Source organism: Eptesicus fuscus, chromosome 2 (assembly GCF_027574615.1).
Source record: "Eptesicus fuscus isolate TK198812 chromosome 2, DD_ASM_mEF_20220401, whole genome shotgun sequence".
Lineage (NCBI taxonomy): Eukaryota > Metazoa > Chordata > Mammalia > Chiroptera > Vespertilionidae > Eptesicus > Eptesicus fuscus.
The window spans coordinates 27,495,102-27,521,759 of NC_072474.1; the positions used below are offsets into that span (position 1 = coordinate 27,495,102).

The 26,658-nt window shown below is 46.8% G+C and overlaps 1 protein-coding gene across 1 annotated transcript in view; it reads left to right on the plus strand.

Annotated features, from left to right (window-relative positions):
- FRMD4A (FERM domain containing 4A) overlaps positions 1 to 26,658 on the plus strand; it is a 240,830-nt gene that overhangs the window by 127,193 nt on the left and 86,979 nt on the right. The window contains exons 9-11 of the mRNA XM_028156513.2: positions 3,083 to 3,148; positions 3,416 to 3,473; positions 7,542 to 7,628. Of these exons, the coding sequence (XP_028012314.2) occupies positions 3,083 to 3,148; positions 3,416 to 3,473; positions 7,542 to 7,628 (211 nt within the window). The remainder of the gene's footprint in view (positions 1 to 3,082; positions 3,149 to 3,415; positions 3,474 to 7,541; positions 7,629 to 26,658) is intronic.

Genomic DNA, 26,658 nt, shown 5'->3' on the forward strand with positions numbered 1-26,658 from the left:
CAAGTTGCCCATAGTTTCGAATTGCCTGATCATTCTGAAATGAAGGATGTGCATTTGCTGTCTTCGGGGCCCACCTGCTCTCCCTGGCCTTCGCAGATGCGATGGACAAGCTTGGGCCAAAATAAACCATAGGGAGCCCCATCCCACTCATGAGGGGAAGCATCTGCCCAGGGAGCAGAGCTGTGGGTCTAGAGCCTCGGCCAAGTCCCTGCGTCGAGAGGAGCTCCAGTTACTCCTCTGCTGCCTCGATTCCCCACCTGGGAAATGGGATGAACCATACCAGCCTAATGTGACTGTACTTGAAGGAAAAAGTAAAATGTTACATAATGCAATTTAGAAAGTAGTGAGAGGTGTATCATAACACTAAGTAGCAGTGCAGTCATCTTTCTGCTAGTTTTCCCCGTGCCTTTAACAAACTGGGACTTCTCACTCCACATGATTCCCCTTCCAGGGAGGCATCTGGGGCATAAAGTTGGGATTATATGCTGAGGGCCACAGAACCAGTCAGGATCAGGTCCCTGACCCGGATTCTCTCGAGTGCCTAGTTTGTGAATGCTAGCCCACCCACACAGAATGGAGACATCTTCCTTTGCTTCAGAGGCACTGACAATGGCAGGCCCATGGCTCCTCCAAGACAGGGAACCATGTCTCTATCACCTGATTTGCCTTTGCATCACCCGTGTGTCTCCTGGGCCCCTCGTCTGCAGAGGTGCTTTAACTTAGTGGCATGACCCAGCCCAGGGCCAGGGCACAGCCAGCTCCAGTCATTTGTCTTTTTTCTATATGAACTGCCTTGTGCTCCAAATAGTGTCTTGCTATTCTGTTTACTCTGGCTGAAGGGTCTCTGATAATTATTCCCTTGAGTCCCTAGTACCAGTCTGGGGTAGTTGGGACACTGCAAAGCCGTTGGGCCATCTGTAACTTCCGGAGGAGAGGCCAGAGCAGGGCTGGAGGCAGGATGTGTTCCAGATCAGCTGTATGGCACATGGGACCACAGTGTTTCAACTGGGGCAAAAAGAGTGGGGAAGCTGAGGAGGGGGAGGGGAGATACTGTGGCCTCACAGATGGTCTCAGACGGCAGGAGAGACGGTGGGCAAGATGACCGGGGAGGGCCCTGCAGCTGTCAGGCACGTTGAGAACCCATGGCCAGGCATTCAGTTCATAAGCAGCAGAACAGCTGCCTGACAATGTTTCTGGTTCAGTGGTGTTTTCCCTGAGCCTTGTTTGGAGCTGCAGCACTATATGGATTTTCATCGCTAGCTCAGGCGGCTTCTCTCTCTCAGAGCTAAGAAGGAAATAGTCTCATATATACACGGACTTGCTTGACCATGGATCTAGGAGTGGACCCCACAAAGTTCCAGATCATGTGGTAGGAAACGTGCCAACGCAGCATGGATTCAATGGGCAGGTGGGGAGGAATCCGGAAGGGCAACCCTGAGACGTCCTGACCCACCTCTGCATGTCTGTTGAGGCTGGCATCTACCCAAAGAGGATGCTTCTAGGGAATTCTGTCAGGAGAGGGCTTTGTCACACTCCATGCAGAACCTCCATGGTGTGTGGGCACTGAGGAGAAATAGGCTGCATCTGCCCTTTGAGGACAGAAGGTGCCCCGGCGCCACAGAAACGGTTCTCCAGCTACCGGAAGGACCCTCGTAGGAGCTGACCCTGCCCACAGTTTCTGGTGTATATGAAGGTGCTTTCTTGTGAAGAGTCAGACCACTTTACATGCACCAAATTTCAGAACACTAGAATGAAGAGATCTTCATAAAGATTAAAATAGTATGCCCTAACCGGTTTGGCACAGTGGATAGAGCGTCGGCCTGTGGACTGAAGGGTCCCAGGTTCGATTCCGGTCAAGGGCATATACCGTGGTTGCGGGCACATACCCAGTAGGGAGTGTGCAGGAGGCAACTGATCGATGTTTCTCTCTCATCGATGTTTCTAACTCTCTATCCCTCTCCCCTTCCTCTCTGTAAAAAATCAATAAAATATATTTTAAAAAAATAGTAACTGGAAGGTTAATAAATTACCCCCAAGTAGAAGGTAAGGAACATATAGAACATGTTATCCCCTGAAATGGTCTAGCTGGAAAAGAAGAGGTGAAAAAAACCTTCAGATCAGTTCTGGGAAAAGTTAATAGTAGATAATAAAGATCCACCACTGAGGTCTTGAAGGTCCATCCCTAGGCTCGCATCCGTCATAAGGTTCCAAGGCCGTATGCCAGGTCACAAGGCCCAGGCTTTTGGACCTGACTCCTTAGCAGGTGGAATGCGCCTCCCCTGAGACTCCCAAGGTTAGCTCTGTGCTTCTGAAGGCAACAGTGGGAGCAGCCACAGCTCCCACCTGGCTGGGCCCAGAGACACTTATCAGAGAGGCACCTCCAGCCCTCCGCCCTGTCAAAGAAGTGTTTGGCTAGCCATTACCACCCAAGGCAAGAGCTGATCTCTTCTTGTTTGGGAATTAAGAGTTCAGAAGATAAAAAGGGAGTTCCTTCTGAGCCTCATGGCCTCATGCTTTGTGTTAACTAGGCCCTAATTTCAAAACTTTCCCCCTCCACCTTGACATCTGATGCAGGGGAGGTAGGCGTGGATGTTCTGGTGAGGTTCTGGTGTTCTGCCCTCCCCTGTGAGGCCCTGGGTAGACAGGATTCGAAAGTGAGAAGGAGGCCCCAGGATGTTCAGCCAGAGCATCCACTCTGATGTCCAGCCAGTCAGTCCTCTTCCCGTCCCCTGTCCCCTGTCCCCTGTCCCCTGCCCTTTCCAACTGAGATGCCTGCTCTCCACTTCTTCCTCTTCTCTCGTGGAATCATGTCTTGCAAGGAACTGACCCCAAACCTGAGCTTTAATCTTAATTCTGTGACAATAAGTCCAAGATAAAGACAGTGAGAATCCTCTGAGGGGGAAATGGACTTTTTAAATCAGTTTGGAAATGCCACTTCAGGACAAATCCTTTTTCCAGGAGCTGTTGGCTCCTTGGAGCTTCTCAGGAGCTTCTGGGGCTCAGAAGAAGTGTCTCCATTAGGCAGGTGCTCAGCTGTTGACTCAGGGAGTGTGATAACAGAACCCTTTTTTTGTACTTTCAGTGAGGACCGAGTGATTGAGCACTACAAGAAACTGAATGGCCAGACCAGAGGTCAAGCAATTGTGAAGTAAGTGCCCCCCAGTGCTCCTGAGATTGTGTTGTGTCAGGGTGTTCAGTTCTTCTCAGAAAGCCATATCTCCGGGGGCAGGGGAGGGGGATAATTCAAGTTAGTTTCCAAGTAAATAATCACACCAAGAACTTTATCATGCACACACACACACACACACATACACACACACACACAAATATGTACATGATAGCAGTTCTGCCAAATAACCACCCCGTGTGTGTGTGTGTGTGTGTGTGTGTGTGTGTGTGTGTTTTGTCTTCCCAGCTACATGAGCATCGTGGAGTCTCTCCCAACCTACGGGGTTCACTATTATGCAGTGAAGGTAAGTGAATTCATTTGGTGATTGTTATTAAGCTTGTCCTAAATTTAAAAAAAATTATCATTTTAATAAAAGTTTCTTGAAGATTTTTTTGGGCATTGGGGTTGGGGAGGACTTGGTCAGGAAGATTGCATCTTCAGGGGGATTAGAGCAACTTTTCCCTAGGGTAGTAGGACTGGATTCAGTTACTCTCCAACACTCAGCTTCGCTTTTGAAAAGTGGGTATGACAGATCCGTACCTCCTTTCATTCTCAGAAGGACCCTGAAAGATCAGAGTCTCAGAGCCTCTCAGTAGGAAGATTCCATCTAAATACATGGAACTGCAGAGAACAGAAACGTTAAGCGGAATCAACAGTGTTTTTCTTGGTGGTCAAACGCCACGCAGACAACTTGAGGGGTGGACTGGGGTTGTCAGCTGACAAATGGAATGAAGGACAATATTGTGATGGCAAGTCCAATGTGACATGGACCCCATTCTAAATTCTCTTTAACTTTATTCATAATATCCCATATTGGGACCCCTTCTTTGAAATAATAGATAATGGTGTACCCATGTGTCCTTCTCTATGATGAGAAAAAGAGCAGAAAACACTTCTGAATTCAAGATACTTTCACCAGACAATCTGATGCTCTCCTCATGCTCTTCTACCAGTTTCTTTTCTCTTGTTTCTGCCCAACTGTATTTTTAATTTCTGTAGAGTAGAACATGCACCATGTTTTATTCATCTTTGTGTCACCTGTGCAGCTTGCACACTTTGCATGTCCTTGGTATGCATTTAATTGCCTGTATCGTCCAGTAAACTGCAGGCATTTGATGGCAAACACTGTGTTGTATTTGGTTATATATTCTTGGAACCCAGTGTAGTGCCTGGCACATACATTTACTGAGTGTTTATTGAAAACTGAATTGAGTAGTGGGGTGTGTACATTTTCATCATGGGAACAGATGTTGCAACACTCTTTGTGGAGCCCAGTTCTGAGGCATATGCAGGGACTCTAATCCCACCCAGTAGCTCAGCTCAGGATCTCTTAAAGCCTGCAATGGTTAAGTTCTTCCTGATGTCCTACCATAGTTCTTCCTACCAATGGAAGCTCTTTTTTTTTTTTTAATTCTCACCTGAGGATATGCTTCCATGGATTTCTAGGAAGAAGAAAGCGGGGGGGGGGGGGGAGAAAGAACGACCCGTTGCCTCCTACACCCTCCCAACTGGGGATCGAACCCACAATCTAGGTATGTGCTCCAACCAGGAATTGAACCTGTGACCTTCTGGTGTATAGGGCAATGCTCCAACCAGCTCAGCCCCAAGCCAGGGCCCAGTGGAAGCTCTGAATCCCTCTTCATCTCATTCACAGAACTGATAGAACCATCACAACCATCCCTGCCCTTCTCAAGCCTAAACTGTAGCATGTCATGAGGAATGTGATGTAACCTTTTGAGCTGTCTCTGATCCCAAAAGAAAGGTGAATTCTCTAAGGAGATTTCCCCCATGTAAGGCCATGCCCTGGAATGTGGCCATTGAAGTCAGTGGGCAGTCAATTGGATTTTACATAAAAAGCGACTAAAAATCCACTGTGCTGGCTGAGCCCATTTCCACTTTGTTACCATAAAGGAAACATAAGGATCCAGCAATAGTTCCTGACTTTACAGGAGGCATTTCACAGAAAGCACACGGTCGTTCTCTGTTGTGGAAATAGTCTTTGGAGATAGGTAGCCAGGGGGCTGCTTTCAAGAATGGGAACCAGGAACTCAGGAATTCCTGGACCACATTCTCTTTTTGTTCTTAGTTTGATCTCATCTCCGTCACTTATAATTAAAATAGAGATTAAGAAATTTGTTTCTCTAACTACCCCCACAAAAATCTTCTAGATCTTGAAAGACTATAGAGATGCACTGTTAAACAATGAAGATGGATTGAAATGGGTAGATTGGAAGTCTTTGAGATAAGGCTTCACCTAGTCTTTTACTTGCTTACACCCATGTTCCATTTCTTCGTCAGCCCTGGAGCTTGACAAAAAGGTGGCCTCTGACAGCTATGATTTCTGCCTTCCAATAAAGCTTCAGAAATGTGCTCACTCCTTTGCAGTGTTAAAAACCAGAAGCAGGCCTTGTGACTTTCAGAGTGCCAAATGCACGTGTGGGTTTGGATTTTGGAATCTCTAGGCGTAAGCAAATGCTGTCCTGCTTTCTTGGAAAACGAACACAGGAATCCAACAAGCCTAAACCACTGTAGCAAGACTCCCTGTTTGGTGGCCTCGTGATTTCGCAGATGCCATGTTCTGCGGTGTGATGACAACCCCTACCTAGTCAACCTAGCGTTGCAGCAGCACTGGGTCTTGTCCTGCTCACTGAAACCATTGCAGTGCAGAGGCAGAGACCGGGGTTTTATAGCTTTAAAAAAACTTTTAAAGAAATCTTTTACCCTGAAACTTTTCTAAAAATTCAAAATATATTTATTTTGCCCTTTAGCTTCGTGCTCACCTTGAAATAACTCTTGCCGCACAAGTATTTGGTATTTGAAAACCATGGAGCCAATTTTGAGTTCTCAAGACATTTACAATGGGGTGTATTAGGTGACTCATCAATGTGGCGATTAGGACAAATCTGGGGAAAGGCTGCTCGATAGGCCCCCTGTCAGCTCCCAGCATTTGGGAGCTTGAATTCACAGCTCAGTCATCCTACTTGAATATACAATTACAGCTTACAGTCTGGTGCCAAGAGGTCTCGGTTAAAGGAGTAAACAGAGGGAATCGGTGTTTCTAATTCAGTCCTCAGAACGTCTAGGCTTCAGTTTTGCTGCTTCGTCCAACAGCACGAGCCACACCATCCTGCTGGCACCCTGCTGTCCTCTGAGGCTGAGCAGGGCTGCACGGAGAGCACCTGCCTGCCCCACCCTTGCCCTCCTCGGGGGAGGGGAGCGGCCTTAGTAGAGCAGGACTGACCCTTTGCTTTAGTTTATTTGTCTTTAAAATTAGAGGAGTCTTAAATACAAGTTACTAAGTGAAAGAACCTCATCTAAAAAGCTACTGTATGGCCTGGCCGGTGTGGTTCAGCGGTTGAGCATCGACACAGGAAACAAGAGATTGCCAGTGTGATTCCCGTCAGGGCACAGGCCCGGGTTGTGAGCTCCATCCCCAGTGGGGGCGGTCCGGGAGGCAGCCGATTGATGATGTTCCTCTCTCATCGACGTTCCTATCTCTCTATCCCTCTCCCTTCCTCTCTCTCTAAAAACCAATAAAAACATTTTTTTAAAAGCTACTGTATCATTCCAACTCTATGACATTCTGGGAAAGGCAAAACTGGTTGCCAGGAGCTGGGAGGGAGTGGAGGAGTGACGAATAGTGGAGCACAGAGGATTTTTAGGACAGTGAAATACTCTGTGATATTGTAATGGCGGATACGTGTCGGTATGCATTTGTCCAAACCCATGGAATGTACAGCACTTAGAGGGAACCCTAATGTAGTGGACTTGGGGTGACGTGGAGTGTCATGTAAGAAACGCAGCACTCTGGGGGGATGTTGATAGTGGGGGAGACTGTGCATGTGTGGGGGCAGGGGGTGGACTGGAAATCTCTGTACCTTCCTTTCAATTTTACTGTGACCCTAAAACTGCTCTAAAATTTTTTTAAATTATTTTTTGAGGAGTGGTCATCCCTGTCCCCGTGGTCCTTTCTAGCTCTGAGCTGATGACACTTTCTCTGCTCAGAAGGCCGTTTTATTAGAATGCTCAGCATCTCAGATTTTCCCTTGTGGTGCCCAGCACTGAAAGCCTAACATCTCAGGAGAACAAAGAACAAGGCATCTGCTGCTTACTCATAAAGGGGGAAGGACCATGGCTGTGCTGCTGGGTAGGAACCGAGCTGGGTCCCCGGCCAGAGCACTTTCTAGGGCACCTGTTCTATCCCTGAGCATCATTTGATGACTGGGCACTTCTGCTAAGGTAAAGTGTGGAGAGATGGGCTCCGTTCACTTCAAGGAGTTTACTTTTCCTTGTCTTGAGATGAACCAGGAGGTGTCCTGTTTGTGCTTATCTTCTCTGGCCCATACTTACGCATATTCTGTTGGTGTCCCAGGACAAGCAGGGGATCCCGTGGTGGCTGGGACTGAGCTACAAAGGAATCTTCCAGTATGACTACCACGACAAAGTGAAGCCACGGAAGGTACGTGCTCGCTTTTGTGAGACAGACAGGAACAGCGAAGAAGTGAGTAAAATATGTTAATCCGCGCAGCCTGAGGGCCTCTGGGCTCACCGCGCCCTTGCTCCTGTGAGTGTGTGCAAATTACTGCACAGAAATCCAGCCTGAGCTCCCTGGGTAAAATTTTTTTTTTTTTTTCTGTCAATAAGGAAAGTAAGCAGTTATAATTATTTAAGGTGAGACTGGCTCAGCTATCCCTGAGGAAATGGGCGAAAGGACTCTGAGGGATTGTCCTATTCCTTAATTTCCAGGGGTGCTTTGCCTTCGGGAAAGGAGGGGAAGGTCATTCTTGAATCTTGAAACTAATCTGCATTTTCCCAAAGCGTGTGTGTGTGTGTGTGTGTGTGTGTGTGTGTGTGTGTGTGTGTGTGTGTGTAAGGGAGCTAAAAGAAGAGATTGTAGGTCAAAAAGAGATGAAAAATAAAGAGGCATGAGAGGCATTCCTGCAAATCCGGTAAATATTTTATGGCGTGTCAGAAGTGAACAGAAATCTGGGGAAAATCAGGTCATCTGCCAAACAGAAAGGAAAGCAGAGAGGGATCTGCAAAGTCATTGTAAACACAGAACAGAATGTTTGAAGGGGGCACAGTGCTTGAATTTTCTCTGTTTTCATTGACACACATTTTTCAGACCAGAACAAATTGAAAAATTATAAGGGAAAAATATCTCTGAGGCAAGAGCTGTCATTCAGATCCTCTGGCAGAAGATCATGGAAAGAGGCCGGTATATAGTTTAAACCCTGAAATACATATTAAAAGTCTCAAAACCACACTTGCTGTAGGAGAGAGAAAGCAATATTGATCCATTATGTCATTCCAGATTGCTCTCCAGACTTTGTTAGCCACGCCCAGGATTGAAATGCACACTATACAGCTGAGCGTATCTCACCTATCCTGTTACATCCACTCTCAGCCAGCTCTTTATAATTGATGGGGGAAATGGTCTGTGTTGGGGAGGATTTTCACTCAATTCATCAGAAGTCAGTTAAGTTCTAAGAAAAGATCTGAGCAAATGATGTGAAGCAATTCTGTCATGGGAATAATTCAGTAGGCACCTGGCTATTCAGAGCATATTATTTTGTGGCTATCTCCAAAACTCTCTAGTTTGCACTTGGATCCGTAAAACAGGAATTGGACCCTGTGTTCTTATTTTCCCTCTCTGTTTTCCTTGGTCACTCTGTCTCTTTCTTCTTGCTCCCCTCTGCCTCTTTCCCGTGTAAGTGCCTGTGCTTTTTCTCTTCAAGTTTTGTCTTCACTCCCTTCTTCTTTTTACACTGACAGTCCTCTCTTTTCAACCTGCATGGTGGTTTTTCTGTTTTGCAAGAACCAAGAATAAATGCTCGCAGATCCTTTACCAAAATGCTGGTTACACTCTATCCAGCTCTTCATTGCCCACATTGGTAGAAGGCCAAGGCCAATGTGGACACTTCAGTTCCATAGCCGAGTTCATGAAAATCCAGCAGTGGAATCCTCCCCTCCCCGCCGCCTCTCTCTCTCTCAGCATTTTGAAAGACATGTTAACAAGTACCCATACGTTTTCAGTTTAAGTTATTAATATGTTTAAGTTTGCTTTGTTTCTCTAATTGAGGTACTAATGAAGACTGAAGATGTAACAAGATAACACGTGATGTATGTAAAAAGCAGGGTATGACACATTCCAAGGCCTCAATAAATTATAACTGATAAATTCAGCAGCTCTTAAGACTCTAAAACAGGTTTCAAGATAAGAAGTAGGAAGTCAGAGGTGTGAATAATCAGCCATTGAGTAAGAGCATTTACTCTCATTTGTGGAGCTTGTCCAGGTCATTTAACATTGAAAAATGTTTAAAGGTCAATATACTTATTTAGGATATTGGCTCTACTCAGACTGAGTTATTACTTAAAATAAAAAATAACCTATTCTTCTATAGCCTCTGAGGAAGTAGTTGGGATTCTCAACTTCTACTGCCTGTGAGGAACAACCAAGCCATCAGGATCAATGCTGATTCCTTCTTTCCTTCCTTCCTTCTTTCCTTCACTCATTTTTAAGTGTTCATTTTGTACCTGTTGTGCCAAGCAGACTGCAGGGTGCTGAGATAAACAAGAAACACGTCATATCCTCAGCTTGCCCAGGCTGCCAGGAGAGGGCTGTGTGGCAATTGCCTCGGGTACCAGTGTTATAACAGGCCTGTGTGAGGGTCGGTGATGAATTAAAGGACAGAGTCTCTCCTGGGCTTACAGGGGAGAGACACATCTTCATAAGTTGCTCAGCGGGGCTGGGTCCTAAGGGGTGGACAGAAGTTTTGCAGATGAACAGATGGGCTGGGAAGATGTGCGGGCTGAGAGCCCCATGCTCAGGAAGGCACACGAAGGAGAACTGGGTGCATGAGGGGGAAGAAATGCACCACTTGGGGCTGGGATGAGGGGTGAGAGGAGGCGGCTGCAGAGGGGGCTGAGGAGGCCCAATGGCTGCTCCCACCGCCCTGAAGGCTTTGCTAAGAGAATTTCGTCTTCAAGGCCCAGGGAGCCACTGAGTATTTGAAGCAGGGGAGTGGCCATTTCCGATTTTCATTGTCATGGAAGCATCGTCTGGCAGCTGTGAGGAGGTGGAAGGAACTCAGGACAAGACTTGCAAAGCAGGACTGTATATCAGTGGTGGAGGCCAGAACCAGTGAAGGTTTGGGGTTGGCTATCAGTAATGGGATAGATAAGGGAAAATGGAGGAAAATATTTAGGAAGTACATATGGTTGACCAAAGTGTATGGTGGGAGAGGGTGGCAGTCAGAGCAGAAGGGGAATCTAGAATGATGCCAGGCTTCTTGACCAATCAAAGCATGGATATGAGAGAAGGGGCAGGAAGTTCAGTTTGGACATACAGAGCTTGAGGCTTGCTGGGACATCGGGGTAGCTGCAATAAGCAGGACATTGGGTATTCAGTTGGAGCTCAATAGTATCAAGAATTTCCAATGCATAACTGAACCAGAGGCTGCACAGAGAAAAAAAGGGAGAGGCACTCAGCACACGGGGAAAATTTCCAGGAGCTGGGATTAGATTTCAGGTCCCTACCATGACATTCCTGTGAGACACAGAGGCAGTCCAGCGGCATGGCCTGAACCTGATATAATTTGGGAAATGCTCTTTAAGAAATGAATGTACAATCTGAGTGTGAAATTAAGAGCAGGCCTTTGGCCCTGACTGGTTTGGCTCAGTGGATAGAGCGTCAGCCTGTGGACTCAAGGGTCCCAGGTTCGATTCTGGTCAAGGGCATGTACCTTGGTTGTGGGCACCTCCCCAGTAGGGGGTGTGCAGGAGGCAGCTGATTGGTGTTTCTTTCTCATCAATGGTTCTGACTCTCTATCTCTCTCGCTTTCTCTGTAAAAAATCAATAAAATATATATATATTTTTTTAAAAAGAGCAGGCCTTTGAAAGCCCGTAAGAGGAAGAAACGTCTAAGTTTCATTAGCCCAAGGCGTACCTGCCTCTGCTAAGACCTGGGATGAGACTTAAAGACAAAACTAGAGACTAAACCAGAGCCAAGTTAAGAAGTCACAGCTGCAAGAAGAACCATGCCGGTGCTTGTTCTTCTTACATCAGCATCTTCACCATCACAACAAGGCCACGTAAGGCACTGTGGGTCCCTGAAGCAGCGCGTGTGCCCTGGCTCCAGACCTGTAACTATAAAGAGAGGCACGCGGCGGTAAGGACGGCCTATGCAGATTCACATATAAGGTGCCCAAGGGCTGCCTTCAGTGCTTCAGGCCAGTGATGCTTAACCTCGGCTGAAAATCAGAAATCACGTGAAACCTTTTGAATGTACAGGCCAGGCACAGCTGTCTTGAGCCCCCAGCAATGCTCAAGAATCCTGGAGTGGCGCCCAGCTCTGTGCACCTGGAGGCCCTTCTGCGGCTGAGGTCCTGCCTTACACTTTGACCCAGTTACTGGGGCTGTCACATGGTGCCACAACAAAGAGCCAGCGATTCAAAGAGAGGCCGTGGCAGGGGTGGGCCTGCTCCCTGTCCCCTAAGGGCCTTGAGGCACCTCTGGTGCCCCTGGCATGCACAGCTCTAGGAGCGTCAGCAAGCCGTGAGCAGGCCGGGCAGCTCAGCAGCCTCCTGTGAGAGTTCACTCAAGTGGTTCCAGATGGCCCACCAAAAGCAAATTTTAAAAATGGGTGGCTAGTGGCTGTCCAGAAATGGGCAGGGCAGTAGCTGGTTCCAGGTTCCCTGGTTGGGGTATAGTTTGCCATTCTGGTCGCAGAGTCTACCCTAAGCTGCTTAATCCTCATTCTGAAGCCCATCGTAGCCATGGGAGAGATGGCGTCAAACCCAGGGCGCCTCCCAGGTGGAATGGAGAGGACATTTTCATCCCCTCCCGCTCACACACCCCAAATGCTACCCGGGCCTCTAAACACAGGGGCGCCCAGCGTGCAAGCTGCTGATGTTGGTTTGTTAGAATAAAACCAGCCTCTGCGCCCACGGGGCACACTTCGGGAACAGCCCGACAGGGAGGAGCACCCAAATAAGGTGATTTGGCTTCTGAGTACATTCGGTCGTTCAAGGTCCACTTCAGAAGTTTAGAAGTACATGTGCAGAAGAATAGCCCTGCAAAAGCCAGTCAGTAAATAGGACTTTAAATAAGGAAATTATGATATATTTACATGCTTCAGAATACTAGCCCTTGCTTGCATGTAGGAGTTCTTTAAAAAGTTCAGGCAGAACCCCAAACAGTATCTGAGGACAGGTTGCCGAATTTCTTATAAGCTATTGAATATCGTCCCATCACCTCTCACTAAATCCTTCCATTTCTCTTCATCACCCCGCCATGTTTTCCCTCTCGCTCAGCCTGTCTCCCCACTCCTGTGCTCCTGTGCTTACTGAAATGCTGTAAGACACTTTGGAACTTCCTTTAGCTTATCTCAGCTCACCTCTATTCTTTCCCATAGCTATGGTTTGATGGTTTTTATGCACAGTTGTTGAGTGTGGTATTAGAATTCGGGAATGGCAGGATCTACATGTCCAAGTGCTTGGTTTAGCAGTGGTGAGAGGTGGAAGGAAGGTCACAGTGGTCAAACAAAAACATCTCACAGCTGCGTAGATAATTTTACCCTATTTTCTCCTAGCTGCCAATTTCCATTTCAACATGTGCATGTGTGTAGAATTGGAATGCTGGGTAAGAAGGGTGTCCTTTATTTCACACGTTACAGTACTGTTGGCTTCAGGGAATAATGAAAGTGTCATATTGGCATTTAGGCACTAGAAGTGTTTGCATTTACAGCCAAGCAAAGAGACCCAAGCCAGAAAGAAAAAAAGGGAAGGGGAAGAGAGGGGAGGGGAGGGAAGGGAAGAGAAAGGAAGGGAAGGGGAGGGAAGGGGAGGGGAGGGAAGGGGAATGCCAGGTGTGCAGAGAGGCCACAGTGACATGCCTTAAATTGGTGCCCATCGCTTTTAGGCAGTGGTGCCTGTACAAGCAGGACTTTTCCCTTTTTCTTCCTTAAGAGCATTTGAATGAAAAGTTTGTGATGTATATTGAAGAGGCATTGTATATTAATTTTTACAAAACCGGGGTCACATGGGGCAGAGATAAATAAAGTGGACCTGCATTCCTTAGGTCAGAGCCCTAAAAAACTTCGAAAACTCTCATCTTTGGGATGATCTGCCCCTTGTTAGCACCACCAGGACCAAAGGTGTTGGGAGGTTAGCCTCTCCCACATTTAAGACTCAACTTCCCACAAGTTCCAAACTGAGCTGCTTCCTGTCATGTCCTTGTAGTTGGCACTTTTCCAACAGACCCGCCATTGAATCCTCAGAAACCATTATAAATTATGACAGAAATGCTTTTTGAACGGGGCGCCAAGAGAGTTGGAATAAAGGCCCTCCTGCAGGCTGTGTCTGAGGCTGTCAGCATTAAAGAACAAATAGTGTGAAACATGTGACTCCACAAAGCCTCCTAGAGGGAATGTTCCATATCTCCAAGCATCACTGAAGGCTGCAGCCACTCACCAGCCCATATTTAATGAGCTGTCTCCACTGGAGAGGAATGGCAGTGCTGGTCCTTGTTGCATTCAGCAGACAGCATTTACTTATTTATTTGATGTGCAATTAGGGGCGCTTTTATGTACACTCAGATGCACAATTAGGAGCACTGTGGAGTCCCCTCTGAGGCATTAGGAGGAGGAACGAGACTAAATGGTCCGCTGCCATGCCCAAGAAGCCCGTGTGGCTTCCTCTGGTTCCTCAGAGTATTTAGGATGCAGGAGTATTAGCTCAGGGAATTGATGCATTACTGTCACCCCCAGGTTAGTAAAGATTTTTGAACTGTCTGAGATGATGAGACAGGAAGAGAAAACAATATTTACAGGAAATATTCCATTAACTGTGAATTGACTCCCAGCAGAGTTCGCCTGCTAAATTATTCAGCGTACTAAGCACTCCATTAAGCGCACTGCTGACTTCGTTTTCGGCTTCTGTGTGGATGCACTTGGCTTATTTGGGGGTTGCTGAGTCCTCCACCTTGGCTGGCCCCGGGTGGGTGCCTTCCTCATCCCATTATCTGTATCCCCCTTGGAAAGCACATACTATGAACCCCAGAGAGGAAAAACTCCACTTAATGCCTTTAGCATTTTTAGCGTTTAGCTGCCCTTGCTCTTTCTCAGGCTTGGATCAAAGGGCCTCACTGGTTGTTCCCTATCAGTCCTTCAGAGCTCATTCTGCTGAGGGACCTGGAAGGGTTCAGTGCCTGTGAGTGACAGGCCCTGGCCATGGGTCACCTAGGAGGTACTGCCTCACAGCTAAGACCAGCCTGCCAAAGGAATAATGGGGTGCGGGTGGGGGACATAGAGAATCTTCCATCTGAAATAACTCTCCAATAAAGAACAACAAAAAAAAAGCAATCGTATTCTAAGAAAATGGACATGCCCTTACCAAAGCATCAATATTACACATGCTCTTCTCCAATAATAGGCATAGCTGAATTCTCTCTTTCTGAACTAGGACCCCCACCTCCCCTTCCATGCAAGAATTGCAGTCACCTGACAGCACTGAGCTGAAGCTTTAGAACTTCAGTAGAGGGTGTTAATAAGAAACTTTCTCCAGTAAAATGGTCCCATACGAGAATGACCAGGTGCCTGTCGTGTGCCAGGTCCTGCTCTGGGCTTGATCCCCAACAGGGGGTGTGCAGGAGGCAGCCCATGGATGAAGTTTCTCTCTCATTGATGTTTCTATCTCTCTATCCCTCCCCCTTCCTCTCTCTCTAAAAATCAATAAAAACGTATTTGAAAAAAAAGGTTCTTCTGAGAGTATAGCATGCCAGGCTCCCTGGGAAGCAGAGGCTGAGCTGGATTCGCACCCAGGAAGCTCATTGGGCAGTGCTCTGAACCTAACACCAGTGAGGAGAGGGAAGGAAGCAGGACTCCGCAGAGAGAGAAGCTGAGCTGTGATGAAATCTTGGATGAGACTCTGAATTTGGAACGACCCTCAGAGCCACTGTCGTGAGGCTGGGAACCAAGCCTTGTGCTCAGCATCAAGCAATCATTAGATGTAGGTGACCATATGGGGAAAGGTCGTGACCTTGGGCAAGGTGCCACTTCCTGGAAAGAGAAGGACTCCTTCAGTCCTGAATGGAGAGGCAGGTCAGCACAGCACCTTTTTCCAGCAATGGTTCTGAAAGCGCGGCCCTTGGACCAATGGCATCTACACCGCCTGGCAATACGTTAGAATTAAAAACCCTGAGTCCCCACCAGAGACTCATGGACTCGGGAACTCGGAGGCAGGCTGTGTTCTCATGAGCCCTGGAGGTGATGCAGATACAGGCCATAGAGTGAGGACCACTCTCTAGGGACAGGAAACTGGGAACTTCCTCTGTGGTTTTACTCTGTTGTTTAACTGTTGGAAGATATTTTAGTCTGTGCTAACATCAGATGCTTCCCTAGAGCAGTTACACCTCCATATCCACTCAAAGGCCCAGAGTAAATCTCAGAGTCTCAACCTAGGAGGAATTCTGATGCTATTAACTCACTTCCCGTGTATGCCAAAACGTCGTGGTAAACAACATATTTAACCTCTCCTGTGCCTCTCTTTTTATGTCTGTGAAATGGAGGCTCTAAGACACAAGAAACAGTCTAATTTCTTCATCTTGAACACGCTTACATTTCAACGAGTTTCCTGTTCCCAAGATTAAAGTGCTGTTGCCCTTGACAGAGCAAATACCATTACAGTCTCTTTACCCTGAACGGAGAGGTGAATCGTCGTGAAGAGCAAACAACGCCTCTTTGTTAAGAAGATTAAATTTTTTTTCCTGGTCATTGGACTTGGGAACCGAGGGTCCCTCCGTTCCCACAGGCTCCTGTGGAGGCCACTTCACAGCCTGGTGCTGCGTAAGCTACACTTCCATGGGCACCAGCGTGCATTGTTCTTGTATTCCCGTCGAAGCGGCCCCCTTCCCGTCGAAGCTGCCCCCACAGGGGCCGTGCTGGTGTCAGGCTGTCACGCTGCAGGTTCTGGCATAGCCCTTTGAGTGCCACGTTCCTGCCCCCCACCTCAGGCTCCTATTCATCGCAGTGGCAAGATACCTGCCCAGGCAGTCAGGAGAGCTCAGTTCTAGCTCCACTTCTCCAAGGCGCGTCGCTCCCAGGCCTTGTCCTCATCAGCGAGGCGGGTGAGAGAGATGACCAGGAGTCGAGGCTGAGAGGATCTGGAGAATAGAAACCAGTCAGAGGAATGCAGTGAGGGCCAAGCTTGTCCACCAGGAAGGACTAGTGAATAAAAGGAAGAATAAAATCAGCATGTTCCCAGAAGAAAGTGGAAGCAAGAAAAAACGCCAATTTCCAAGTAGGTCTATCTTTGTTCTCAAGTTCATCCAAAGCCCGAGCTAGATTTGACTCAATGACCAAAAGTCATTTTTCTCCCTTCCCCAGACAGACACAGTGTCCCTTTTGTGGGGGGTGAGGTCGCCCAGGGCTCATCCACTTCCCACAGCAGTGCCTGGCCACGGTACACAACCATACACACCCACACGTTGATTGTGAGGACTGTCGGGGTCAAACACATTTGATATTTCTAACATGCAAATAACGCCCAGCGGACAGGCCAGCAGCCCCCTGAGGCTCACTGGCTTCTAAATCACTGGCGGCCCCAGAGTCCCACCACTCAGGGAGCCCCACCACTCAAGGAGCCCCACTGGCCTTGGATGTGATTTGAAGAAGCAAATCAAAACCAGTGTTGTTGGATCCTAGACCTCAGCATCAAAGGGCCCCACCCACTCCAAAAAGAACCATGAGCCAAGTAACTTAGGAACATAGTCGGTTTCTCTGGCTTAAACGCCAAAGACTTTGCTAGTCTGACAAGAACACTGACCATCTGGGACTCAAAAGGCAAAATGCTTGGATCTCACACCGTTCTTTAAAATGTGTTCTCCCTAGATAAAAATGCAGTCAGACCCGTGACTTTTCAGACCACTCCCAGGTAATGCAAAGCCACACTTTTAAGTAGCAAGACAAATTGTATTAAGCAGTTAGCGTGTCCAGTCCTATATAAGAGCCAGAAAGCTCCAAGCTTGCTTTAAAGTTACAGTCTCCCCTCTCTCAGGTAGGCTCCCCTTTCAGTGCATCTGACGCCAGGTGGATGAGTAAGCGGGGGTCAGGCAGCAGCCTTAGCTGTCCCCAGCGTCGGCAGCTGCTGGTCAGTTGCTCCAGGAGGCCCGAATTTACCCTCTCACTAGCTTTGCAGAGGGCATTCGCCCCCTTTCCCTCAATTTCTATCTTCCTGAACACTTTATACCCCCATTGAGGGGGAGGGGTTTTAAAGTCATCTAAACCATAAGGTTTAAAATACACATAATATAAAACTTACTGTCAGAACCATCTTTGTGTCCAGTTTAGTAGTATTAAGTGTATTCACATTGTTGTGCAGACAACCTCCTGGACTTTTTCATCTTGCGAAATTTAAACTGTCCCTCTAAACAATTCCTGGCTTTCCCCTCCCCCAGCCCCGGGCAACCACATTCTATTTTCTGTTTCCATGATTGACTACTTTAGAATGCTCACCAGCTGCCCCTGTGAAAGACTGCGGGGTCATGTAGCAGAGGGGAGGAGCCCCCTGAGCTGCCTTGGCCATGAGGGCCCAGAGCCTTCAAGCTCATCTGAAGAGACCCCTCTGGGGATTGGGGAGCAGGGCCTGGTGGGAAAACCTCAGACAAGTCGGGCGTTATATATGGGAGGAGGCTTCTTGGGAAGAAGAGGCATCACAGGGGAATCGGGGGTTTTGTCCAGGACTGCTGGCTCCTTGTAAGTACGTATTTTCCAGCGTATAAGACGACTGGGCGTATAGAAGATTTTCCTGGGTTAAAAAGTTGTCTTATACGCTGGAAAATACGGTAATTCATTTTACTGAGTTTGAACTGATTCATAATTTATCCAGGCTAGGATTTACCAGTCCGAACAGTTAAAGGCCACAAGAAAGCTCCTGGTCACTTCCTGTGTCTTCCCAAGCCCTAGGCACCCACAGACCCACTTTTCTGTCTCTCTGGACTTACCTGTTTCAGACATCTACACTAATAAAAGAGAAATATGCAAATTGACCATACCTCCACGACACCCACAAGCCAGTCAGGTGTGAGCATGCAAATTAACCCAACAAAGATGGTGGGCTAATTTGCATATGTGGCAGGACGCCTGCTATGAGGGGAAGGGCGGGGGCGGAGGGAGCTACAGTAGCAGCACTCCAGCCGGAGCAGAGAAAACTGAAGGCTCTGGCAGGAGCAAACACTAAAGGCTCCGGCCAGAGCAAAGGCCTCGGTCCCTGGTGCCAGAGGAAAACCAGTGCCGGCAGCCAGGGGAAGGAAGGCCTATTGCACGAATCTTCGTGCAACAGGCCTCTAGTTTCATATAAATGGAAACATAATCTGTGGCCTTTTGTATCTGGCTTGTTTCACTTAACATGATGTTTTCAATGATCCCCCCATGTTATAGCATGAATCAGAACTTCCTTCTTTTTTATGGCTGAGTACTATCCCACTGTGCTCTGATGTTTACTTCAGCATTTTCTGCAATGACCCAGCACGTGCAGTGCCTTGGGTCTTTGCACCCGCTGTATTTCCTCACACAGCTGCGTGGCTTTGCCCCCCAGTTGTCTTCTGCTAGTGACTCAGCTGTCACTTCCGTGCAGCCTTTCCCAAATACCTTATTTACAGGGACAGCCCCCCCTGGCCTCCGCTGTGTTTGTCCTTGGAACCTCTTACCCTCTGACCTTCTTCCTGCAGAGTTTTCTTACATATTTGCCTACCTCTCCCCTCACAAAAACATATAAAAATTTTTATCTATTTTTATTCCACTGTTGTATGCCCACTGCCTAGTCTAGTGCCTGACATGTGGTAGATACTCAATAAATAGTTGTTAAGTGAATAAAAGCAGTCAGAGCAGAATATCCAGTAGCTTATTGTGACCCACCACCGATACTGAGGACATCTCCTTATGTGTGTGTAATGGCCCAATTAGAATGGATAACGGATAAAGCCCCTATAAGGAAGGGTTTGAGAGTGAGACATTGCAAGGGAGGGGAAGGCAGGAGGGAAGCATGAGGGCTTCTTTAAGCTGAGATTGTTGATGAGAAAATGAAAAGTATATACAGAGTTCCCTACCAGTCCATCTGGACTGTTCCTCAATTTTCTTTTTTGTCTCTTAAACCAAATGGACCCAAAGAACTAATAGCAATGACATTGAGAATGAATTTCTAGAGTCCAGAGACCGCTGAGCAGCTCTGGTTAATCTGGCCGCCTTGTCTTTCTTAGAAGCGGGAAACATTAGGCTGGGAACCGCTGCTTGTTGAACCCGGCAGCCTTCACTTGTCTTGGAAGATCTTGGCTTGTTTCTGCTGAGCTGTGCGATACTTAGCAAGATCTGTGAGCTTTAAAAAAAACCTGCATGATTCAAAGGGGAAACCCAGGCTGAACTGACCTTCCTGAAAGTGTGAACTTGTGTAACACCAAAGCCCGACACAGCCAGGAAGGAGTCATTGTGAACAAGCCGTGGGGCTCAGTGTCAGCCCTATAGATGGGACCAGCCCTGCAGGTGGGACCAGCCCTGCAGGTGGGACCAGCCCACCGAGAGGGCAACTGAGGCTGTCTCCAGGTGTATGAGTGGTGAGGAGCCACTCCAGGTCAGGGCTGGGATTCCAGCTTGAGCCCAGAAGCCCCAAGACTCCAGACTAGACTTCCCCCATTCACTTAGCAATCCAGTGTCGTTCAGACAGAGCCACCAGGAGGAGGAAGGGCTGCAGTTTGGGCTGGGGCTCTTGAGCTGGCACTCATGGCAGCTGCCCTCTTGCTACTTGCCTTGCAGTTTAGAAATGTTTTTGTTTGTTTGTTGGTGTCAATCCTCACCCAAGGATATTTTTCCATTGATTTTTAGAGAGAGTGGAAGGAAGGGGAGAGGGGAGAAAAATCAATGTGACAGAGACACTTCAATTGGTTGCCTCCAGCATGCACCCCGACCAGGGCCAGGGATTGATCCTGTAACTGAGATATGTGCCCTTCATTGGAATGGACCCGGGACCCTTCAGTCCAAGGGCCAATGCTCTATCCACTGAGCCACACCGGCTAGGGCTAGAAATGTATTTTTAACAAAATGCCTAGGTTCAACCACTGATGGCTCCTCATATCATGGGAGTTGCCTGAATTTCAAGCAAACAGAGAAGGGTTCAGATATCAGCTCTCACCATTTATCATCTGTGTGACTTTAAGAAAGTGACTTAACATCTCTGAACTTCAGTTGCGGTAATACCTACCTCATAAAGCTCTTCACTCATTCATTCACTCAGCAAATAATTATTGAGTGCTTAACATGCCCCAGGTATTGGGCCAGGTGCCAGGAGAATACCTTCAAGGTACCAAGTCTGGCAGAGAAGGCATTTGAATAAAATAGAGAATTGCAACACAGGATGATGATTGCTTTGGCAGAGGACGTATATGAATATCTGGGAGAACTAGCACGGATTGGGGCTGGGAAGTAAGGGGTTAGGGACAACTGGGGTGAAAAGAAAGTGGTTAAGGCAGCCTGGGGAGTAGGAGGTGCCACGGCCTCCTCTGCCCTCATGGCCTTCCTCGGAGTCACAGCTCCCGAGTTGCCCTGCTCACGACGGAATTCCTCCAGGGAAACAGGAATGAGGCAGAGCTTAACCAGGATCAGCCCTCCTGGGAACAGGTCCTGGAGTTAAAACTCTCACCTCTAAAAAACATGCCCACGTCTCTCTTCCTGGGAAGGAAAAATGGTGGGGCAGATACACAGTTGCTCCAGCAAGAGGATCCTGAGAGAGAAATCACCAAATTCAACCAGGGCCCCCGCTGCAGAGGTGGCCTCTCCGGCACTCCAGCCAGCACAGGGTGGGACCCTCCGGAAGAAAGTCAGGGCTGAGGTGGGGCAGGCTTGGGCTCCCCTCTGCTGGCTACAGCCATCGCCACAGAACAGCCAGCAAGACCACAGGTGTTCTCGGCACGGCCTGACTTGAAAAGCAAGCTGCCAGCCCTGGCCCGGCGCCCACTCGGCCTCAGCGCTCCCTGAGAGGCTTTGCAGCCAGAGGCTGAGCAGTACCTGAGGTCTGTGGCAGCAGGCAGTCCCCTGCTCTGGGGACCCACAGAACCAGGCTGCAAGCCCTCCCCTCCCCTCCCCCGCAGGTTGGGCCAACTCTCGAAGCACTGGCTGTTTTAAAAGTGTACACGAGCTACTCTTAAATAATTATTCACAGGGAGCCTTGTGGCTTACTCGTTTCTTTTAGCTTTGTTTCACACGAATATCATTAGGGTAGACTATTGGCATTTCATCTTTTTTTTTTTTTTCCTTAGCTTGATTATGCAGGTTTTAGTCATGCGTATATGATAACCTTTGTTTTTACATAGAGCCGGCTGCCAGCCTCTTCTCCATTCTACCCCTGTCTTCCGTGGAGCCCTGGGAAATCAGGGGCTTACTGTGACTCCACACCTCTGGACAGAGCTGCCAGGCATGAGAGGACTGACAATTGCCAACACTCCGCCCCCCCAAAAAAAGAAAAAAATACTTCCCCCTCAAAAAAGAAAACATATGCTTCCCCAAAGTCTGCCCTCTAAAGTGGTCAAAACAAAAAGCCTTACCATGGCCGAAAGGAGGGAAGTGTTTGCCATTCAGGTGAAATGGCCCGTCAGACTAACTCCTTCTTTGAAGCCTCCCATTGACACAAGTCACAGCAGGTGTAGTTGGCCTTGGAGGGTTTTTCAAGGAAAGCCTGGAGCACAGAGAGGGTAAGCCACACACCTGGCCACATGGACCAGGCCTCATTTCGTTGCTGGAAAGCCCAAAGCTAGACAGACCCCAAGGTGAAGCTCACTCCCGGCTTCTCCCTGTGAGCACTAACCCTCCTATAAGCCCCGGCGGCCACTCTGAGGAGAGTAGAAACGACATGAGTAGGCCGAGGATGAGAAAGGAAAAATACTTTCAGCTTCTCTTTAAACCTTTTACATTTGCCAAAGCTTTATGGCATGTCTTTCTGCAAGGAGAGCCAATGTACACAGAATAAAATCATATATGGGGAGAAGCCCTCCCAGGAGAAAAAGACAAGGAAATGGAGTCCAATCGGGAGAAATAAAAAGGCCTGTTTCTCTCCAGGCCTGTGAAGGAGTTATTGACCCTCTTGCTCTTTTTCCTCTATAAGTAATGATTCATCAAGCCAAAGCTGAAAGGTTTTTGATGGGTTAAAAAGAGACCATTCATGAAAGGGTCAAGGCCTGGCGCTCTGGGTGTCTGTCACTGAATTAACCAAATCAGTGTAGACCTTATGTCCTCTGACAGTGAGGAGGAGGCAGCCCGCCAGAGGGACATCTTGATCCCATTAGGTCTGGCTGTGGGGAAAAGTAGCCATTGTCTTCTTTGCTGGGGCTATGTCCCTCTCAGAATACAACAGATGCCAGGAACACGCCCCCCCCCCCCCCGCCCCACCTCCCCTTGCCCCTCTTTCGGTGCAGGTAAGGAGGGCATACTCATTTGCACTTTGTAAGCAAATTACCTGTGAACATAGTTGGCCCGTGTTGGAGGGCCTGATTTGGTTCCCAGTAGAGCCCATTCCAGGTAATACTGAGCCGTATTACAATAAGTACTTTCTCCTCAGGGTGCAGGTATTGTGATTAGAAGGTATAGAAGGAAACTGGTCAATGCTGGCTCAGCCCAGAATTGCAGTGGACCCAGGACCTGGCTGGATGCGAATGGACCAAGAAGCCCAAAGACAGTTCCTCCAACACCAGTTCAGCTGGAATGCTAACCTGGGTTTGGCTCGTGCTTGCATTGTAGTAAATCCAATTAACAGAAAACATTTTTTAAATGCCCATGGCACCATATTAGCTATCTTTTAAAGAAAATTACACAAACTTGTACTTTGGGCTGATGCATGTTCAAAGTATTCAGAACTTAATTTTTTTCATTCAGAATAATGCTGGCATGTAAATGATGGAGGGGGAAGAACATAATAGTAGCTAGAACCGATTGACCACTAACTCAATAATAAAAAATAAACGTATTGGCTGCCGACACCTTCACGCTGAGGAGAAAGTACCTGTTGTAATATGGCTCAGCGTTGCATGGAATGGGCGATACTGGGAACCAAATCAGGCCCTCCAACACGGGCCAACTGTGTTCACAGGTAATTCGCCTGCAAAGTGCAAATGAGTAAATATACTGGCTACCTTTTTACCCACTTTACATGTACCAGTATTAATTTATTAATACAACAGACCTGTGAAAATAAAACTTGTTATTAGGAGTAGTATTTTGAAGATGGGAAGACTAAGACACAAATTATATTGCTAACAATACACAGCCAGTAAGTGGTAGACAGCGTGGCTTTGAAAACCATGCTTTTAATCAGTACTAGTCTGTACTGTCTCTCATGAGTAGGAAATGTTCTAAGACAAGCTACTCGATCTTTTAAGTCCAAAGAGGAGCAGTGTGACATTGGAGATTTACAGTGCTGACCTTCCACCCGCCCACAGGATGTAGGAATGCCCACACACGCACACCCCTCCCTTCACAGAAAAGGAAGCTGAGATGCAGAGGGACTTACCATGTCAGGAGTGTCACTGAGGCCTCTTGACTTCCAAGCCAGCATTCTCACCCCAAAAAGTGATGAACAGAAACCACCGAGAATAAGTGATGGATGAATATTGATTATCTGAGACAAACACATGGGACATAAGGGGATGCATCAACTATGGATTTTTAAAAGCTTGATGCAGAAACTATAGATGATTTTCGTCTTTTTGAAAATGAGGTCGCATTGGCTTATAACATTGTACGTATAAGTTTCAGGTGTACAACATTGTAAATTGGCATCTGTATACACTGTAGCATGCTTACCACCAAGGGTCTAGCTTCCATCCATCACCATACATGTGACCCATTTTACCCATCTCACCCGCCTCCCCTCGCCCTTCTCTGATAATCACCCATCTGTTGTCTACCAGGTACCTCTATGAGTTTGTTTTGTTTTTTATCCCACATGTGAGTAAAATCATATGCTATTTGTCTCTGCATCAGACTTATTTTACTTAGTATAATATCCTCAATATCCACTTATTTTACTTAGTATAATATCCTCAAGATCCCCCCATGTTGTCTCAAATGGCAAGATTTCATCTTTTTTTATAGCTGAATAGTATTCCTGGTTATGTGTACATACCGCATCTTCTTTACTCATTCATCCGTCATTGGACACTTAGGTTGTTTCTATATCTTGACCATTGTAAATAATACTGCAATGAACATAGGGGTGTATATATTCTTTTCATATTAGTGTTTTTGTATTTTTTAGGTAAATACCTAGAAGTGGAATAACTGGATCATATGTTTGTTCTAGTTTAATTTTTTGAGGAATGTTCATATTGTTTTTCATATTAGTGACACCAAATTATATTCCCACCAACAGTGCACAAGTTTCCATTTTCTCCACATCCTCCCAACCCTTATTTCTTGTCTTTTTGATAATAGCCATCCTAACAGGTAGGAGGTGATATCTCATTGTGATTTTGACTTGCATTTTTCTAGTAATTAGTGATGTTGAACATATTTTAAGGAGCCTGTTGGCTATATATATGTCTTCTTTGGGAAAATATCTGTTCAGGTCCTCTGCCCATTTTTTAATCAGGCTGTTTGTTTTGTTGTTGTTGAGTTGTATGAGTTCTTGATATATGTTGGATACCTCTTATTGGATATATGATTTGCAAATATTTTCTCCCATTTGGTATGTTGCCTTTTTGTTTTGTTGATGGTACAGATGCTTTTTAGTTTGATGTAGTTTGTTTTTGTTTTTGCTTCCTTGCCATTGGAGTCAAATCCACAAAAATATCACTGATGTTCTTGGCTCCTTTGTCATAAATTATTTGTCCCTATATGTATGGGTTTATTTCTGGGCTCTTAATTCTATTCCATTGGTCTGTGTGTCTATTTATCTGTCAATCAATACCACACTGTTTTGATTATTATAGTTTTGTAGCATAGTTTGAAGTTGGGAGGGGGGTATGATACCTCTGGTTTTGTTTTTTCCCTCAGGGTTCCTTTGGCTGTTTGGGTTCTTTTGTGGTTTCGTATACATTTTAGTATTTTTTTTTTTTGTTCTATTTCTGTGAAAAATGCTCTTGAGATTTTGATAGGGATTGCATTGACGCTGTAGATTGCTTTAGGAAACATTGGAATTTTAAGAATGTTAATTCTTCCAGTCCATGAGCACAGAATATTTTCATTTCTTTGTGTGTTTTTCAATTAACTAAGATGACTTGAAGTTACCATGTATCATGAATACTGTCTGCTTTGTGGATGTTGCCTCCTCCCAACCAGATTTAGATTGTGATCTCCTTGCAATATAAGTATGCATTAGGCATCATGTCCTTCCTTTTCCTACTAGCATAGGCCCATACAAAGTAGACACCACTAGTTGAGTGGTTGGAAAGGATATGGGGCGTTAGATATTCCCTAAAACCCCAGGGCCTAGCTTCTTCTTAAAGCATAAAGTAAAATATAATGCATGCCTATGTAACTGATACAAAACCTCTGAGGTATGGTGTTGAGCCACTAAAAACACATATGTGCTCCTGTTGTTCCCTAGAATGGGTTCTCCTGGAACAGCAGAGCCTCGTCATGTTTTCTGAGCACAGGCCTGGCTTTCTTTGTGGTGCACCTCCATTTTAACTAAACTCCATCCACTCCTTCTTTTGTCCTGCAGCCCTCAGGGTGTGTGGCCACTCGTTTTTATTTACTGAAGGCTTAACCAGTGAACTGCCATGCATCCAAAATGGAAACCATCCCCATTTCTTCCATATGCGCTGGGATATTTACGAATTTAAGTTACCATAATTTTCTTTACAAACCCAGAGATGTCCCTAGCGAGTCTGATTTTAAAATTGGGCGACCAGAGTTGATATTTGAGGCTTGTGGCTATAGACACGCGTGTTTGTGGGGAAGGTCCACCGCTTGCGCCTATAGACGCTTATGGCTTACAAAGGATTAAATATACCCAGAGATTAGTGAGTGACAGCCCTTCTAGAAAGTGAACAGAGCAGAAGTGACATAAAGAAGTACATTTTCTAGTATATATGTTTCCTTCCGGCCCCAGAGACTATTCCTGGCCATGAGTCTAATTCTTTTTAGAAGACAATTCGTGGCTGATGTTCGGAAAGCACTCGGCATCACGCAGACTGCTAAGGGCCTTTGAAGAAGTGATCATTTACTTAATCATTGGCTTGAAACAGCTTTGTCCTCGCTCATCGTCAGGCCTTCCTGGTGTGTTAGAAGAAGCCCAGGACAGAAGTCAACAAGAGTGGGTCCCAGCATCAGTTCCTAATTTAACCTGTGCTGGTCCTTTAACTTCTCTCCCTTGGGCTTTCTTAATCTGCGGAAGGAGGCAGCTGGACCAGATGGTTGCTGGCATTCTGTGCAACGGTTCCTCTGGGAGAAGCAGGAAGTTACTCAGAGAGAGGTCATTAAGAGGCTTGATGATTCAGCCTCAGGGAC